Raw genomic sequence first — 18,700 nt, forward strand, 5'->3', positions numbered from 1 at the left:
ACAGTTTTTAAATGATCACAACTTATCAGACCCCTGGAGGTTTCTTAACCCAAACTCAAGAACATATTCGTTCTACTCACCAGTGCATTATAGCTACTCAAGAATTGATTGTTTTTTTATAGATAATAATTTCCTGCCTACAATTAAATCATGCAAATATGACACAATTGTTATCTCTGACCATGCCCCTCTAGTCTTGGAGCTAAAATCAATAAGCCCCTCGTACTCACCTCGCAGATGGCGTCTTAACCCTCTTTTATTGGCAGACGAGAACTGCACAGAATTTATATCCAAACAAATCAGCTTCTTCCTAGAGACAAACACGTCTACAGAGGTTTCTGCAGGAACACTCTGGGAAACTCTAAAGGCCTTCCTAAGAGGCCAGATTATTTCATATCTTTCCCATAGAAATAAATTAGAAACCAAGAAAGTGTCAGAGCTAAGAAATGAAATTACTAGAATAGATGAAGAACAAGCCAGGCGTCCAAGTGAAGCTCTTCACAGGAAAAGGCAGGCCCTGCATACAGAACTTAACATCTTAACAACTAAAGAAACTGAACAACTTATTTATAAGTCTAGACAGCATTACTATGAACACGGAGAAAAAGCTAATAAGCTTTTAGCTCAACAAATTCATAAACAAGAAGTTCACAATGCAATACCAGTAATCACCAACAAGAATGGAGAAGAAAAAGCGTACAGAGGCTTCAGGTCAAGACAAATCTTGAGAGATTCAGAAAGGAGCCATCATAGCTCAAGCTCATATAAAGTCAATGAAAAAAATACATTTTTCATTAAAAAAAAAAAAAAGTCATCTTCATTAGTGATATAGCCCAAGGTCACAAGGGGTTTCAGGTTTTTTTTTCTTAAGATTGCACATCCTCTCCCAAGCAACCACAGTCAGAGCTGACCAGAATACTGGTTGTAACCAAACAGCATTTACAAGTCCATAGATATCTTAAGATCCATCTGAAACCTCAATGGTGGTTTAGGCTTATGTACATTTTAATAACAAGAAGAACGTGGGCACTGCAGTAAGACTGACCTACAAAACCTCAGCAGTTCACTTTGATGGGCACATACCGAGCAATGTACCCTCTGACTATGACACTTAGTCACCAATTCTCTGTATATGGCCCTTTTTCTTATTTTGGCCATATCCATCTGTCTGTCTTAACGGATCATCAGTTCAGTGTACTCTCTTGCTTTGATGTGTCAAACACTAGCACAATGTAAATTCTGTCTTACGTATGGTCATTGCAGTGATACCTAGGAAAAGGAGCAGCACAATTCAGTCAACAATTAGCCTGCCTGCTGCGTTAAGGTGTCCTCCTGACCCGTAAGTGATCACTTTAAAATCACAGCTAACTCCACAGCTAACCATATTAGAACCAGTTCATGGTACCAAAATTAGCATGCCTCCACTAATGCATTAAGGCAGGAGTACATCAAAGACTCAGTATGAACAGGTAATTAAACTTCAGGGGCAGAGAAAAACACAATATGTGTTAGTCTCAATCCAACAGAAAGTGGAGAAGATATCATGAATTTGACTGCTGTAGGTTTTAGTTCTTACATTTTTAAAATCAGATTCCTAGCCTAATTTAGCAAACTGTTAATTCACAGTTTCTGTGTTTTGGGATCAATGAAGAAATTTTAAAAAAATATGATGCTTAGTTTTGTAATGTACCAAGAATTTCTGTATGCTACTTGGGAATAATTTAGTGCTTAACTTGGTTTAAAGATCATCATCATAATTATTTTCATTCTGCCTTTTCAAGTATTCTGGCTATTGAATCCATTATTTACTTATAAGCATGTTACCAGACCTAATACTGAAGTAGTTGCAGCCTTTCAGTGTCATTTGCCTGAGTGTCTGCTCTGTTCATTGTTAACAATTATTATTGGAAATATGATAAAGTTGAATATGAAAGTGGAAAAAAAAACATGTAATTAAATGAGATCAGTTAGAAGTCAAATGACTGACTTACTATAAAAATGCCTGGATCAAAAACTTGCAGCTGTATGGGGTCTGCAGGACTGAATTTATGAATCACTGCCCTATATGAAAGTCTGTGTACATTAAGTGCAATACTATGTCATATACTTCAGGCTAACATAAAAAAAATTAAATAATTCACAACCAAAATGACTGCTTGACATCTTAAAGACTGAAACTTTTGTTTACTTGCAATATTTAAGAAATTTTTTAAAGGGATTTGTGCTTTTAAAAGCACTATGCAATCAGATGAAAAAAAATTCCAGAGGAGTTCTGCCTAGTGCAAACTGGGTAGTCACATTAATTATAAAACATGACATACATAAAGCAAGATGAAAAACATTCTACAAGTTTGGAAATGCTTGAACACTAATGTGCCTACTGATTTTGTACAGTATATTTAATTTTTAAAAAGTCTCGGGGTTTAAGGAATTGTCTCATATTTTGTGCACATCATTCAGCTCTGAAAATAATTTATATATGGTGGATTTAAAAGGAGAAAAAAAAACACTTCTTTTGAAAACATTGTAGTATATACATCAACAACATGGTTCTTCAGGCAGGCTTTAGATTCTCAGAACACAGTACTGCAAATAAGATCAATAAGTAAGTAAAGGTTTTAAGTTGCTTATGATCTTGTTTTCAGGTACAGCACATTAAACAGACAGCCGTTTCATGATAAATGCCACAGTGCTGCATTTTTATTTTTTCCTATCATCTTCAGAGAAACATACTGTTACAATTTTAGCATGTTTTTGTTTTATAAATTAAGAACTTAAAAAGAGCCTACATTTGCAAAGCACTTTTCAAATTACCGATATCTCCAGCAATTATTGTTTAACATATTTTTGATTACTTAAAGTAATACAGAAGACTAAAAAGAAGCTAGCACCATGCAGGAGTACCTTTCTCACACATGATACTTGCAGGCTCATTGTAAGACTGAAAACTGCCTAAAGGATTTTTAAATGTATCAATCAATTTGAATAAATATTAAAAGTGAGTTTTAGCATAATGTATACTTTAAGGATGAAAAATTTAAAATGACTTAAGCTAGCTTGATGCCTTTCTTTTAAGCAAAATTTTGCACTCGTCTAGCTCCTTTTACCTTCACCAAAAACATTTACAAGAACAAGTGAAAAATGTTCTTATGTATAGAACTTGTCTTGAATTTTATTTGCTTTGTCAGGGGCAGACCAGAATTCTTACTACAGGTTGCAAGTCAGTTAAAAATAAACTATGCCAAAAAATAAACAAAAGGGAAAGAAGCCATTATAAAAATAAGGACAAATACAAAAATACAAAATTATATCTTTAAGAAAATAGTTAATTCAAGAAAGCTTCATTCTCCTCCAACTAATAAAGATTTTCACGCAACTGATGAGTTCACAACTTTAAAAAAAAATAAAAGTAGCCCAAGATGTACCTGAGCAAAAACAAAAAAATTTAGTCCTAATGTGGGACGAGTCAACCTAAATAACAGCTAATATTTTCAAGGAAAAAGTAAATTTTTCTGAAAATGAGCACACAGGAGTATCACCACTGTTACTGTAATTGAACACTGAAAAGATAACACCTTACATTATATAGTAAACATGATGAAATCTTTTTAAAGTTGCACATAATAAAATGAAAGCTGAATCCAGAGAGAAATACCTCGCTCTTGCAGCAAGTTTAAAAATCAAGGGAGTGGGGCTGTCAAATTAGTCAAAAAAATAAGGTTTCAATACTCCAACTACAAATAAGTAAATATTCAAATATATCCAAACTTAGATTCGGATTCAGCATGTTGGAATATGGATGGATGGATGGAAGGTTAGCAATTCTAGACATCACTGGTACATTTGTACATGCCCACTTTCAGAGTCCTAAATTTCACTAATATATAGTTGCTAGGTTACAGAAATGCATTATAATTAGTTCTACTATTAAAAGAAATGCATCTTTAAAATGGTTTACAATGAAGTGGTTTCTGAAGGACTCCTTTATTACCCTTGTGAGTAGCTTGGTCTACCAGGTTTGCTAGTCAGCTGCTAAACTGGAGTCACACCTTTTATATCTTGAGGGTAAAGATCAGGATCATGAAGCTCACACTGCAAGCACTATAACATAAAACAGTCTCTCTATAGTGCTATGTTGAGATTTTGGTCTAGCGTACAAAGACATTACCACCCTTTGAGTACACAGCCCTGTAAATTATTGGCTTTGCGATTCTTACACCACTTTTACGGCCATTAAAACTAACTTGTATTCACTTAACTATCCAACTGACTTTAATGATCGTTTCCATCAAAAGTACTCAGAACTCTGATTTCAGTGATAGCCCAAACCTTCAAGCTGTTGATTTATGTATTAAAGAAATGTCACTTTCAAAGGCTCACAGAGAAAGAGTCCCTCATATTGGATGCAACTCTAACATTACAGAAATTTAGAAGTGCTCAACCCTTCAGCCATGAAAATCTGCCTGAACAGCCAGTTTGCCACCCTGAACTCATCAACATTTTTTAAGCTAGGATAGACCCACATCAACTAATTAGTCATATCGACAATCTTCACCATTATACAGAGACCCTTAATGTAGTTTAAATCACTCTTCTTCCAAAACAGGGTAAGTAGCCCACTTATCACTCAAACCACTGACCGTTGTCATAGATGAACTCAGATGCCAAACTACTTGTAAAGGTTTTTTGCATGCTGGCAGCAATCAGTCCTTCAATTGTATTCAATTGTACTGTATTTATTCAAGGGGGAGCAGGCTGTGTTCAGGAGGAAGATGACAGAATCTTCAACTCTAATGTAATTTAAGAAGGCAAACTGACCTGACTAGAGATCTTAAATGAACCAAGACTGTCCTCTCTAGTGCTTATGATGCATGATGTCGCAGCTACCAGATGACAGTTATTTATCAGCTAGAGTCTCTGCATGTCTTAATGATACCTGATCCTGGATATACAGCTCAACCTGGCAAAGATAATAATAAATAATAATAATAAATAATAATAAATAATCCTGTTATTCCGGCCAACCAGTCTGTTCAACTATCCATCTCTGTATAGCTTGGCTCATTGACACTAATATCTGCCAAGTCAGTAAGCAACCTTGGGGTGGTGACAGTGGTGACTAGCAGAAGGACCCACAAGCATTGTCAAAATATTGTTGACGGTCCAAAATGCAGCAGCCCATCTTGTTTTCAACCAGCCAACACGGGAGCATGCCAGTCCTCTCTTTGGGTGACAACATTTCCTCCCATAGTAGCATACAAATAAGCTCAATCCCTTGATGCTTGGCTGTAAAGTAGTCAGTGCGTCAGCACCTGTGTATATGGAGACACTGGTGAGGTGCTTCTCACCCACTCAGGTCTGCCAGTGAGCAGTGTCTGGTGATGTCACTTCAGCGTGGGGTCATATCTCAATCCAGACTCTTCGTGTGTAGCTTGTACTTGTAGAAGTACATTACCTCTACATCCATTTTCTGAATAGCGACCAGAAAGAGGTTCGTTTGGTGGAGCGTAAATCAATAACCAGTTCCTTGCTTTTGCCGATATTAAGTTGCAGACAATTCTCTTTGCACCAAGAAACAAAATTCTCCACCTGACTCCTATACTCTGTCTCATTCCCTTAGCAGTACACCCCATAAGTGCAGAGTGATCAGAGAATTTCTGCAAGTGACATGATCTGGGGTTAGAGGTTTATTTTGCAGGTATACAGATTGAAGAGAAAAGGAGACAGAACTGTTCCTTGTGGTGCTCCAGTATTGCTTCATTTTAGAAAGACAGTGCTACAGTCCCACAAACTGCAGTCTGCTTAACAGATAATCCATTATCCAGGGCACCAAAGGCTCATCTACCTGCATATCTCAGAGTTTACCCCTTAAAGGGATGGCTGGGTGGTATTGAAAGTGATTTAAATAAAAAAAAAATAAAAAATCATCCTCACAGTGCTGCCAGCTATATCCAGGTAAGAATAAGGCTCAAGGAGCAGATGGATAATTGTATCCTCCACTCAAATTACTCTCCAATAGGCAAACTGACAGTGGGTCCTGGTGGTCTACCACTAGAGGACTTATATAGTTCAGGACCAGCCTATCGAATGCCTTCATGGTGCTAGAAGTGCCACTGGTCTGTAGCAATTAGGTGCAGAAGCACCTGACTTCTTTGGAACAGAAACAATATTAAAGTGTTCTATATGCAGTCAATACTTCTTACAGCATGTAACACTAAAGCTTTACATTGATAAGTGATAAGCAAGCTGAATGGCAATGAACTAAAGATTACCTTACCTCGAATTTACAGTATAGCAGTGTGTGATGATCACAAACATGACTCATTAAATTCAAAGTGCTTCCACATTTCACTGCAACTTACTTTCTGCATGTTCTGCAGATGGTAGTCATCTTCAATTAATTTCTAATCAACACTGTTACTGCCTCTCACCATAGTTATACTGAAGAGCTAGATCAATCTGCATGCTGCATATGAATGATTATGTACCTTTTAGTAAACTGAATGTTCATTTAAAAAAAAAAAAAAAAAAAAAAAAAAAAAAAAAAAACTTGCACACCATAATCAACAATAGTTATAGTAATATTTTTTAATGTGAAGCAGTGTAATAACCGTTGTGAATTGGGAACACACCATAGTACCCATCCCTACTGCTTACACTAAATCATTATACAATCAGTACACAACAGTCTTTAACTTAAGACTCATCTAATGCCACGATTATATATAGTTGTAGTTTGCTGGCTCAAGATGTTTTCTGCTATCTGTTTCTTTCTCCTAGTTTATACAATAAACAAACTTTGACAAATTTAGAACTCTTTACATGCAGTAATAAATGCATTCAAGTCTAATGATAAGGACAAAAATTTATTTAGCGGAAGAATGTGGAAGTTGGGCGGCACGGTGGCGCAGTGGGTAGCGCTACTGCCTCGCAGTTGGGAGATCTGGGGACCTGGGTTCGATTCCCGGGTCCTCCCTGCGTGGAGTTTGCATGTTCTCCCCATGTCTGCGTGGGTTTCCTCCGGGCGCTCCGGTTTCCTCCCACATTCCAAAGACATGCAGGTTAGGTGGATTGGCGATTCTACATTGGCCCTAGTGTGTGCTTGGTGTGTGGGTGTGTTTGTGTGTGTCCTGCGGTGGGTTGGCACCCTGCCCAGGATTGTTTCCTGCCTTGTGCCCTGTGTTGGTTGGGATTGGCTCCAGCAGACCCCCGTGACCCTGTGTTCGGATTCAGTGGGTTGGAAAATGGATGGATGGATGGATGTGGAAGTTGGCGTACGCATAGATTTATGCATCTGGATTTTTTTGTGCATAAGCATAAGCACATTTCCGCTTTTGTCTGTACGCCTTGTTATATTGTGAATTCTACGCATGGTGTTATACATGAGGCCCCAGGTCAGCTAACTTACTACTGTACTACAAAGACTTGGGGGGGGGGGGGTAGGGGTCAGATACGTGGAATCATCAATGCCCATGACAGCAGTTAGAAGAGTCTACTGAAAAGAAAAAACAACACTACATAAATGAAGTCTACCATTTTCAGAAATCACGCTATTTTATTTAGCTTTAATGTAAAAAATTTTTCACTGATACCTATATTGGTTTGGCCACTTTTACATTTGGGAGGAAAATAAATTACATTTGGCCAAAAAAAAAAACAAAAAAAAAACAAAAAACAAAAAAAAAAAAGCACTCCAAAACAAAAACCACAATGAAGGAATAAATTTCATTTATCTTTCATTTGTCAAGTTGTTCATGGTTTTCAATCAAAAACTAAATAGAAAAATATTAAGTACTAGAACATGGTTCAGGTTTTCTTATTTACTTTACTAAATTCATTAGTTTACTACCTGTGAAAGAGCAAAACGTTAATGTGTTAACCAAAATGTACTTATGTGAGATGACCAACTGCAATTAATAACTAAACCCAATCATAAGGTGGAAATGAAACTTTGAATGATTTGTTTGAAGTAACGGGGAACTATTTACGTGGGTATATGCTTAATATAGTCAAAGCAAAACATAGATCATCATTTAAGTCACTGGCCTAATAGATTTCAGGCTTTATCAAGAAGCAAAAGAAACATCACTTACTCATGCACTCTGTTGTCTCCATATAGATCGCTCAGTCCAAAGCTGATGTAATGCCAGTGTTCCTGAATATTCAGCGATGCATCTCCCAGATTCCTGTACATGCTAATGTAATCTAGAGGATCTGGTCCTCCTAACCTGAAATGTGAAAATAAGAATTGGTTTAGAAGTAATTTCCAATTTAAGTAAGAGAATCCCTAAAATATTAGTTTTATGATACATTTCAACCTTTTCAGTAGCCTTTTTTTATTTTTTTAAAACTAGGGTCCTTGCTCTCTGCTCGCTTCGCTCGCCAACCCCTTCCCCCCCAAACTCAGCGCTATGCACCATTGTGAAGAGCAGGCTGAACGCACCCCAAGGAGATGCAGTCGCTCCTCTGAAACCCCTCTTTAACGGTGATACAATGGGAATCAAATAATAGTTTTTTTTTTTACCTCCTCTTTGCTTGATCAGCTGCTGGCTTGGTGCTGCTCCCTTGCCGTATGATCTGCATTTCGTGTGGCGCTTCAAACATTTTAAAGTCACTGCCTTGTCTCTCTTTTCCCCCAGATATCCTCAAACACTATTCGATCTCTTTTCGCTGTTCCGTTATTTCACCGCGTAATATTTTCTGTTTGCGCTAATGTGATCTTTACTTTCATTTTTTTTGAGACTTTTGAATTTTCCTACTTACATTATCTCTAACCTGCTCTGCACGTCTATCACGGGACTTGGTTCCAAAGCTTGTAAGTATGACGTGACTTGCCTATCTCGTGGGACGTGAAAGTGTCTCTCTTCAAAAGATCACGTCTCGTCGCAAGAAAAAAGTCTCGCCCCAAGTTGTTTATTTATTTATTTTTTTTAATAATAGAGAAGATTTACCTTATGAAAACTCTGCCGTAGTACACAAAGGCATACAGTGCATCCGGAAAGTATTCACAGCGCATCACTTTTTCCACATTTTGTTATTTTACAGCCTTAATCCAAAATGGATTAAATTCATTTTTTTCCTCAGAATTCTACACACAACACCCCATAATGACAACGTGAAAAAAGTTTGAGATTTTTGAAAATTTATTAAAAATAAAAAAAACTGAGAAAGCACATGTACATAAGTATTCAGAGCCTTTGCCATGGAGCTCAAAATTGAGCTCAGGTGCATCCTGTTTCCCCTGATCATCCTTGAGATGTTTCTGCAGCTTAATTGGAGTCCACCTGTGGTAAATTCAGTTGATTGGACATGATTTGGAAAGGCAGACACCTGTCTATATAAGGTCCCACAGTTGACAGTTCACGTCAGAGCACAAACCAAGCATGAAGTCAAAGAATCGAATCGAATATAAAATCCTACTAATAACCTACAAAGCCTTAAATAATCTCACGCCAAACTACATCAGTGACCTTCTCCATCACTATGTGCCTGTCCGCCCACTAAGGTCCTCTGATTCTGGCAAACTTGTTGTACCCCACACTAATCTACACTCCATGGGTGACGGGGCCTTCAGCTGTATAGCGCCCAGACTGTGGAATGACCTACCGAAATTAATCAGGTCAGCCGACTCCATGAATTGTTTTAAAAAACAACTCAAAACTCATCTGTTCAGGAAGGCTTTTAGCTCTACCTGACTTTATTACCCTTCTCTCAGTTTACTTATCTGTCAAGATGCTAATGTAACCTGTGTGTGTGCGGTAGAACATCAATTATGTTGTCTGTTTTTTTTTTTCAGAATTCACTGTCTTAATCTTCTTTATTTAACTGGTTTGTACAATGCTATATACTATATACGCTGCTGTTCTTTATCATATTTTGTAAGTGCCTTGAGCATGGGAAAGGCGCTATATAAATAAAATGTATTATTATTATTAAAGGAATTGTCTGTAGACCTCCGAGACAGGATTGTCTCAAAGCACAAATCTGGGGAAGGTTACAGAAAAATTTCTGCTGCTTTGAAGGTCCCAATGACCACAGTGGCCTCCATCATCCGTAAGTGGAAGAAGTTCGAAACCACCAGGACTCTTCCTAGAGCTGGCCGTCCATCTAAACTGAGCGATCGGGGGAGAAGGGCCTTAGTCAGGAAGGTGACCAAGAACCCGATGGTCACTCTATCAGAGCTCCAGAGGTCCTCTGTGGAGAGAGGAGAACCTTCCAGAAGGACAACCATCTCTGCAGCAATCCACCAATCAGGCCTGTATGGTAGAGTGACCAGACGGAAGCCACTCCTTAGTAAAAGGCACATGGCAGTCCACCTGGAGTTTGCCAAAAGGCACCTGAAGGACTCTCAGACCATGAGAAAGAAAATTCTCTGGTCTGATGAGACAAAGATTGAACTCTTTGATGTGAATGCCAGGCGTCACATTTGGAGGAAACCAGGCACCGCTCATCACCAGGCCAATACCATCCCTACAGTGAAGCATGGTGGTGGTGGCAGCATCATGCTGTGGGGATGTTTTTCAGCGGCAGGGACTGGGAGACTAGTCAGGATAAAGGGAAAGATGACTGCAGCAATGTACAGAGACATCCTGGATGAAAACCTGCTCCAGAGTGCTCTTGACCTCAGACTGGGGCAACGGTTCATCTTTCAGCAGGACACTGACCCTAAGAACACAGCCAAGATATCAAAGAAATGGCTTCAGGACAACTCTGTGAATGTCCTTGAGTGGCCCAGCCAGAGCCCAGACTTGAATCCGATTGAACATCTCTGGAGAGATCTTAAAATGGCTGTGCACCGACGCTTCCCATCCAACCTGATGGAGCTTGAGAGGTGCTGCAAAGAGGAATGGGCGAAACTGGCCAAGGATAGGTGTGCCAAGCTTGTGGCATCATATTCAAAAAGACTTGAGGCTGTAATTGCTGCCAAAGGTACATCGACAAAATATTGAGCAAAGGCTGTGAATACTTATGTACATGTGATTTCTCAGTTTTTGTATTTTTAATAAATTTGCAAAAACTTAAAGTAAACTTTTTTCACTTTGTCATTATGGGGTGTTGTGTGTAGAATTCTGAGGAAAAAAAATGAATTTAATCCATTCTGGAATAAGGCTGTAACAGAACAAAATGTGGAAAAAGTGATGCGCTGTGAATACTTTCCGGATGCACTGTATATTAACAGGCAGTATGCTCTATATAGCCCACAAACAATAAAAAAAAAAAATCCATAAAAAAAAGTTATAGCACAAACCCATAAGAACCACCTATACCATTTGGATTTAAATACAAATGATACACTGTGGTACATGACCTGCACTGCTTATTTTAGGAAGCCATGTGAAAACTACTAGCATATTGTGTTAACACAGTATTTATAAAGGTTCCAGGGCGCTGGAACCTATCCTGGCAGCCCTGGCCAACAGTACATGGCAGGACCGAATCACACTCACACAAACACTTGTGATACTGGACCAACTGCATGTTGCTAATCCTATTTGCTTTTTTTTGGTTTTGTTGTTTTTTTCCTGCTGCAAACTATATTTACTATCTTTGACAAGCCATTTAATGCTAAATGCATGAAAAACAACATTTAATCAAAACTACAGTATCTTGTATTACTCAAATGCAGAAAAATAAACACCTCTCTGGTGGTGTTTCAACTTTGAAGTAACTATATTATTATAAATCCACTTGCAAAGGTGATTCATATTAGGTTGACTGATCATTGTATCAGCTATAATTGAGGTCTGAAAATTAGCACAATATGCATGTTTTTCAAAGCAACATGAGGCATTAGGAAAGGGAAAAAGTTGTTGCATGTTAAAACTCATAGACACAGACCGAGCTCCAGTATAACCTTAAACACCATCTCTAGCTTCCTCCATCACTAGATCTAAACATCATTTAACTTTTATGGGAAGTTCTGTACTGCCCAGTATGTAGCAGATTTTCACCTTCAAATATGGTGGCCAAGAAGTACAGAGGCTACACCCTTAGAACACACACACTAGGGCTTTGTATTGCCAAGCGTTGAACAACATGAATCAAATCACAATACATTCTGACAATACATAAACCAGTTTGCGAGACAAAAAAAAAAACAAAAACCGCATTACTTGGAAATTTTCATAAATGCCAATTGTTTAGAATTTTTAATTAACAGAGTACTGAATGTATTTTCTTCTTCAATGTTTTACTTCAGAAATGTCACTTTAGTTGTTAAAAGCAGCATACAATTGCATTCTCAGTGTACACACTCTGAATGTACTTATCATAATTAAAGTTCTTTAAAAATATTAATCTGTTAACATGTTCTGGGTCAAGACAGAATCTGGTGGCAGAGAGTAGATTGCCAGTTGTACAAAAAATTCCTTCAGATGCAACTGATGTAGCCTGAACACACAAAATTTGCACAACCTTGTCAATCATGGGCATTTACCTGCATTATTTTTCTAAAATATTAATGGGTCATCCTGAGGCCTCAGTCATGGGTCTGCTTTGTACAAAGCTATTTCCTTACTGGCCATCTCTTCTATTGACAAAGATGCTTCAGCTTTTCAAATTTCAATATCATTACGATCAAAAAAAGAGGCTCAATAAACTTTTCTTTGCTGAAGGCAAGTCAGATTAGCTAGTACACGTATTTGAGATGTTTGGCATTTGAAGTAGAGGGGGTTCACAAACACGTTCTACAGCTTTCTCCTTCATTGCAACTGAACCTTCTGAGACAAATTTGTTGTAAGCCTTTGCCACACATACAATACTTGAATCCTGGATTGAAAGCAGAGGCTTCCTATAAATTGTTCAGCATTTCTTCTTCATTATAGCATCTGTGCAAGCCGTCACATTTTATGCTCAAAAGTGTTATCACTTTCCTTGGGGTCACAGTAGAACTGACAAAACAAGTGTCACTGTAGGGCTTTGATAAGGACATATTGCTAGGATAACATGCAATAGAGGCTGTTTGTCAGGAATGTCCCACACTTCACTCCAATAAACTTACTGTTAGAATGGATTTAAGTTCATTCCATTTCTTGATGAACTCATCATTCGGAGCTGCTGATACTGAAGCCTGTTTCTCAACAAAACATTCAACCATCAAGTAGTTGTTCCAGCAGGTCATTACATCTATAATGCATTTATGACTTGGTAGTTGGAGCATAAACTGTTTTTTGCAAACAATAATACTGTTTGGTTTCTGTGGAGGAAGTCAGCAATGCATCTCATTGTAGAATTAAGATAATGTATTTCTTCATCTAATATTTTGCCACATGCCAAAGCAGCCCAGTGAATATGAATGCTGGCAGTTTGGGCTGCAATGTTTATATTTGATGCACTGTCAGTTGTTACAACAGTGACTTTGCAGCTTCTTGAAGTGCAAGGCCGACATTCTCTCCTGTGTGAGATTCTGGCAGATCTCGTCTGCAGAACACAAGAGCAAAGTTCAAAATTATCATTCATGAAATGGACTGTTATAGTGATGAAAGATTGTGTGATGTAACTTATCCAAGAGCCAAGGCCACTGACTCAGCATCGCTAAGTTCATGCTAGGTATATTTAGTAGTACTGTACATTCTCACCAAAAGTAGACCTGGCTGTATATATGCACCAGGGTTGACACTCGTTTATCAGGAATCTAAAGGCTTTGCTTTCAGTTATACTAAGAGATCTCATTTTCTCAGTGATAATCTTTGCAATGCTGGTGGTGAATCAATTCACTTTTGGTTGTGGCAATTCCATTTTTCCAGCCATAAGGAATGGATTGCTTGTAGTAGCAGCTGATGCCAATGGAGATGCAGTCCTGCCTTATGTTTTATCTCACTTATTTGAGCATCACCAGGAACAGTTATACCAGCAGTAAAGTTATTCAAATAAGTTTAACAATGCATATAAAGTATGCAGTTTCACAACTGACTATACATAAACTTCATTAAATTTGGTAAGTGTCATTCTTGATTCATAATCGTATTTCTGTGCAAATGTTTACTGCGGTGTTGATTTTTCTACTTCTTAAGTAAAAGTGTTAGTCGTTTAATACATTAATTTTATCAGTTACATTTAAACATACTTTATAAATGAGTTTGTTTGCTGGGAAACAACAGGACGCTTAATGAGAGCAGTCAGTGGTATATTTATGTTTTAGAAATCCTAAGTCAATTACTGTATTTCCATTAACTACAATATTTTTAAGAGTAAAAATTAAAAAGTTATTAAATATACAATAAATACAACATGTTCTTTACTCATTATGTCAATGCAATCATTTCAAATGGGCCTTTCACATTTGTGGTTCCTCTACTACATTTAAGCTTCCTAAGGCAAGTTTTACAAATAACATGGGACTCATCTTTTGTACAGAATCCAAAATATTTCCATACTTTGAAAGTTTTTTCTTCTTCTTAGACTGACCCCATGATTTACAAAAAAACGAATATGTTGCAGGTATATGATTGACTATCTATATACAGTTAATCAAGAACTCCTGAAACAAAATATTCTGGATAAGGTGGTTAATCTTAAGATGTGACTATAAAGTTCAAATAATAGATAGATAGATAGATACTTTATTAATAAATTCACATGATGAAGTCCTCCATATCATTACATTTGTTTAACAGTAGAAATGCCATTTGAAAGTTAGTTTTTAACAATTAATGGTGATTATTTAAAAGGTGAATTTAAATTGTGGTGTTATTCCTTAAATAATAAAAGTGCAGAGCAGCTTGTCATGTTTCAATTTGCTGTTTGAAAGTGTTGTGGGAAAGCTCATGTAACCATATGCATATGCAAGCATGCCTCCTGGAAAGTTTGTTGTGAGCTGTTTAATGTTCCTTTTGTTTGTATGAAAGTTTAATAAAGTGCATCATTTCTGCATTCTAATTAGATTGCCTGTGGTGACTGTTTAAATCACTTGTGTTAACTTGAATTGAAAATAAATTTGCCAGTAGAGCGATATTTGGAATGCATAACAAATTAGGTCTGCAATGAGAGTTTGAAATAAAAATTGGTACTGAGACATAAAACAATACTGGTAAAAATTATACCTGAGGTGCAAAAGCTATAAACACCAGGCATCCAAAGATGTGTTTTAAGTTTTATTGCTGAACACAGTAACAGAATTAAACAAAATTTCTCATATAGCAATCCAGACAAACCTACTTGAAAGTATAAATTTTTTTTATATAAATAAAATTAGCCAAAAATATAATTAACCTGTTTGTAAATGATAAAATCAGATTTAATGATTAATCTCCTATAATAAAATTATTATTTATTTATTGTTTACCTTTGGTTTATTGCAGTATATATTTGAGATAAGAACTTGGACGATGTTTAAAAAATAAGCTGCCTTGTGGAAATCCAGGATAATGAATAAGCAAATTAAATAACACTGCATCTTAATCAGAATTAGATTCACAAACCCTGCAATAATTTCGGGGGTGGGGAACATGTGTGCTTGAATTTTAAGCATGGTTTGTTAACTGCCAAAAATTCAGATGTTCGTTACAGCCCTAATACACACTGCCTACATACAAATCTAAAAGAGGGGAGTATTTAAAAATCAAAAGAGGGCAACAACTTTTAAAAATGGGTGTGGAGCATATTTTAATAAATATTGGTAGGCAGCATTTAGAACAGAGTGCTGCATTTTTCAAAAATGTTTGCTGGAAAGAAATTTGTGCCGGAAACAACATAGAATGCCCACCTCTGTCTTTGAATTGTTAACACACATTTCCACATGCCACAGACAGTACGCATGTTCTAAGCACATATCCTCTTTGCACTTCTCAGCCACTGTACTCCAAAAAACTGGAGGCTTTTTATCTCGATGTACAGTTCAATATCTTAATATGAACAGTTCAACACCTGAATGACAATATTGATTCAATAGACTGAATCTGTTCTGAAGACGAGTGATGGTCCTACTCCTTATAGCAATGTTGTTAGGCATTTCAGTTTTTTGTCTGCCACCATATTTACTCATATTAACTACTTATGTTTTCTGTGAATGTGGACAGAATATTTTTTTCTAACAGCATGCAGCATTACTTCTACCACTCTCTATAATATACGCACACCTGAACTTACATTTAGAAATGTGCAAAGATACAGAGAAAACATCCAAGCCACAATCAAACACTATATAGATTCCGAAATACAAAGGAGAATGAGGTAGAGGATAAAACAAAGTTTACAGAAGAAGCTTAAATTTAATTTAATTTATACAAATTCCTTATTGTTTTTTTTCACAAATAATGTCATATGGGATCAAATGGCAAAACTAAGACAGACCAATTCAAATCTAAACACTGCACAAATAAAAAAAGGTAGTGCTGTGCTATTAATTTCAGATGTTTAATATATTTGAATTTCACGTTTATAACATTCAAAATTGAATAAAATACTTCAAATTAATCAAGTCAGTATCACACTTCTCCAGATGCCACTATGCAACACTTAAGTGCCACTAATAAAAGACTTCTTTCCAATAGCAAACAGCGGTCTATTTCCTTTCAAATAAAAGCAGCTCAGCTATTGTGGCTTTGGCAGGCATTAGGCTTGAGATGAAAGAACCTTTTTTTGGGGAGGGAACAAATATGAATACCAAGCAACCATGCTATATTTTTCAGTCATGCCAATAACCTACAGCCTTTCTAAATTCTTGTAAATATATCATTAAGCATTTTTTTCACTAAACACAAATGCACTACTATAAAAAACACACACCCCCCAATAGAGAGCCCGAATTGAAATCAAATCATTTATACTAACATAGAATGAGAAATTCACTTGGTCATAACACACTGCAACATCTGTGGGACCCACATCTTTCTGCACAAATCTAAGATCAATAGGATTATATTTATACATCTCCTTGCAAAGGACCGACATAGATTTTGCCTATATTATCTCAGGCCCCTGCAAATTTATAACTGGACTGAGGTGGTCTTAAATCGGACGCATGTTTCAAACATTAAAGTGCAGTATTTTTCAAGTGACGAAACTCTCTATCACAGCCATACGAGTTAAAACGGTGGTAGTCGCTCAAAAATGTAAACTATCTTAAACCATCTTGATTTTAAAATCCGGCCTATAAAATTATACTATCCTCATAATACTTTATAAGAGGAAAAATGTATAGAAATCAGTTGCTTAACTTCAATGAACAAGGTCTGACACACAATTTTTAATCAGTATACAACGGTAGACACGAAGAAGGCAAACTTATTGAGAGACAGACATGGAATTTCACTGTTTTCGAACGGCGAGGGATAGGACTCCAGACAATACTGCTAAATTTCTCCTCAAGGTCCGAAAGTCGCATTACGCATATAGTTCACTCTAAACACATAATGTCTCAATAAGTACGCATAGTAAAACTCGGACATCCAGGTCTTACAATTGTAAATTTTGTTCGCTAACTTTAACCTTGTTACATGAGATACTCTGTCACTGTTTTATCTTGAAGATGGGAAGTAGCACCCCATCAACAATATGAAAAACAACTCTTTTGACAACAGATCTCAACTAATCACTTCTTCATACTCTCAGACTTTAAATGCTCTCATAAGTCTCAAATGCATTGTACACAGGGCAAGGTAATGCGTTTCTTTTATAAAAACGTGTTGCGAGCTACTTACCAGTATTTGACGATGGCTGTAACTTGCAGAGGATTAGGTTGCTCGGGGTACAGTCGCCTGCACTCCCCGTAAATTGCTTGTAAACCTGGGGGAAATATAGTCGCCAGCCCCGGGGCTCCAGCGCCGGCGCTAGGCCGCACCTCGGCCATCCCTCGCCAATAAACAAGCGCGAACTCTAAACGGCGAGTGCAGGAATAACTTAATAATTAGCTCTGCACTTTACGAACACAGCACTTTCACTGAGCAGAGGGGCAACTCCCCCCACTTATTACAATAATTCGTACAATTCACTTCCTAGAACAACAATTTCGCCTCTTTTTCTTTCAAAGTGTAGCTTGTTGCTTCTTTAGTCAAAGCTTCAAGTGTTTCGGTCTGAGGCGTAACACAGCCAATCAATACACAGCAGGAGAGGATGGAGGCGGGGCTACAAGTTTTTTGTCTGATGTCCGCCTCTTGAAAATGTAGAGGGTGGTAACAGGAAAGTAGGCGGGGATTTACATATAATTGGAGCCACTTGGATTGGTGGATTCTAAATCAAAGTACTTTTTTTGCCGGGAATAATTTATTAAGTATGTTTAGCGTACAGTTGCTTCCATCTAGTGGACTTCTGTCTAAGATGACCAGGAGTGTGTTGTGCGGAACAACATAAGCTTTGAGCAGTAATTTACTTTTTCAGAACAATACCAGAAAATGGAAGTTCAGAATGCTGAAGTTCATTCCGTCGTGGGGTGCACGGTGGCTGCAGGTTTTTGTTCCAAACTGATTAGAAGTCAATTATTGCTGCTAAAGCAGTTATTGTGAAGCAGCATTTTTGTACTTTATTTTAGCGAAGTGGCGTGTTAAGATTCTTAAACCATAATGTCTTCTGTTCGTTTAAAACAATTGTAGTTACCGTTTTAACTGGTTCTTCTTTTTTAACCAGCAGACAACTAACAAAGAGATGTTATGACATAGGAGCCAGCAGTTTATCTCCATATTTGGTCCCGTTTACACCAGGGTGTGTTCATGTTCATCATGAAGTATCTGTTTAAAAACATTTAGAAACAGAAGACAAAAAAAGC

At 37.2% G+C, this 18,700-nt stretch overlaps 1 protein-coding gene across 2 annotated transcripts in view; it reads right to left on the reverse strand.

The window, feature by feature from the left end:
* The window catches only part of sufu (suppressor of fused homolog (Drosophila)), a 91,056-nt gene extending 73,029 nt beyond the window's left edge, over nt 1-18,027 (reverse strand). For both annotated transcript variants that reach the window (XM_028795737.2, XM_028795738.2), the window contains exons 1-2: nt 17,640-18,027; nt 8,094-8,228 (exon numbers count right to left, since the gene is read on the reverse strand). In XM_028795737.2, coding sequence (XP_028651570.1) covers nt 8,094-8,228; nt 17,640-17,788 — 284 coding nt within the window. In that variant the 5' untranslated portion in view covers nt 17,789-18,027. The remainder of the gene's footprint in view (nt 1-8,093; nt 8,229-17,639) is intronic.
* Nucleotides 18,028-18,700: the final 673 nt, after the last annotated feature.

This window comes from Erpetoichthys calabaricus, chromosome 2 (genome assembly GCF_900747795.2).
Source record: "Erpetoichthys calabaricus chromosome 2, fErpCal1.3, whole genome shotgun sequence".
Lineage (NCBI taxonomy): Eukaryota > Metazoa > Chordata > Cladistia > Polypteriformes > Polypteridae > Erpetoichthys > Erpetoichthys calabaricus.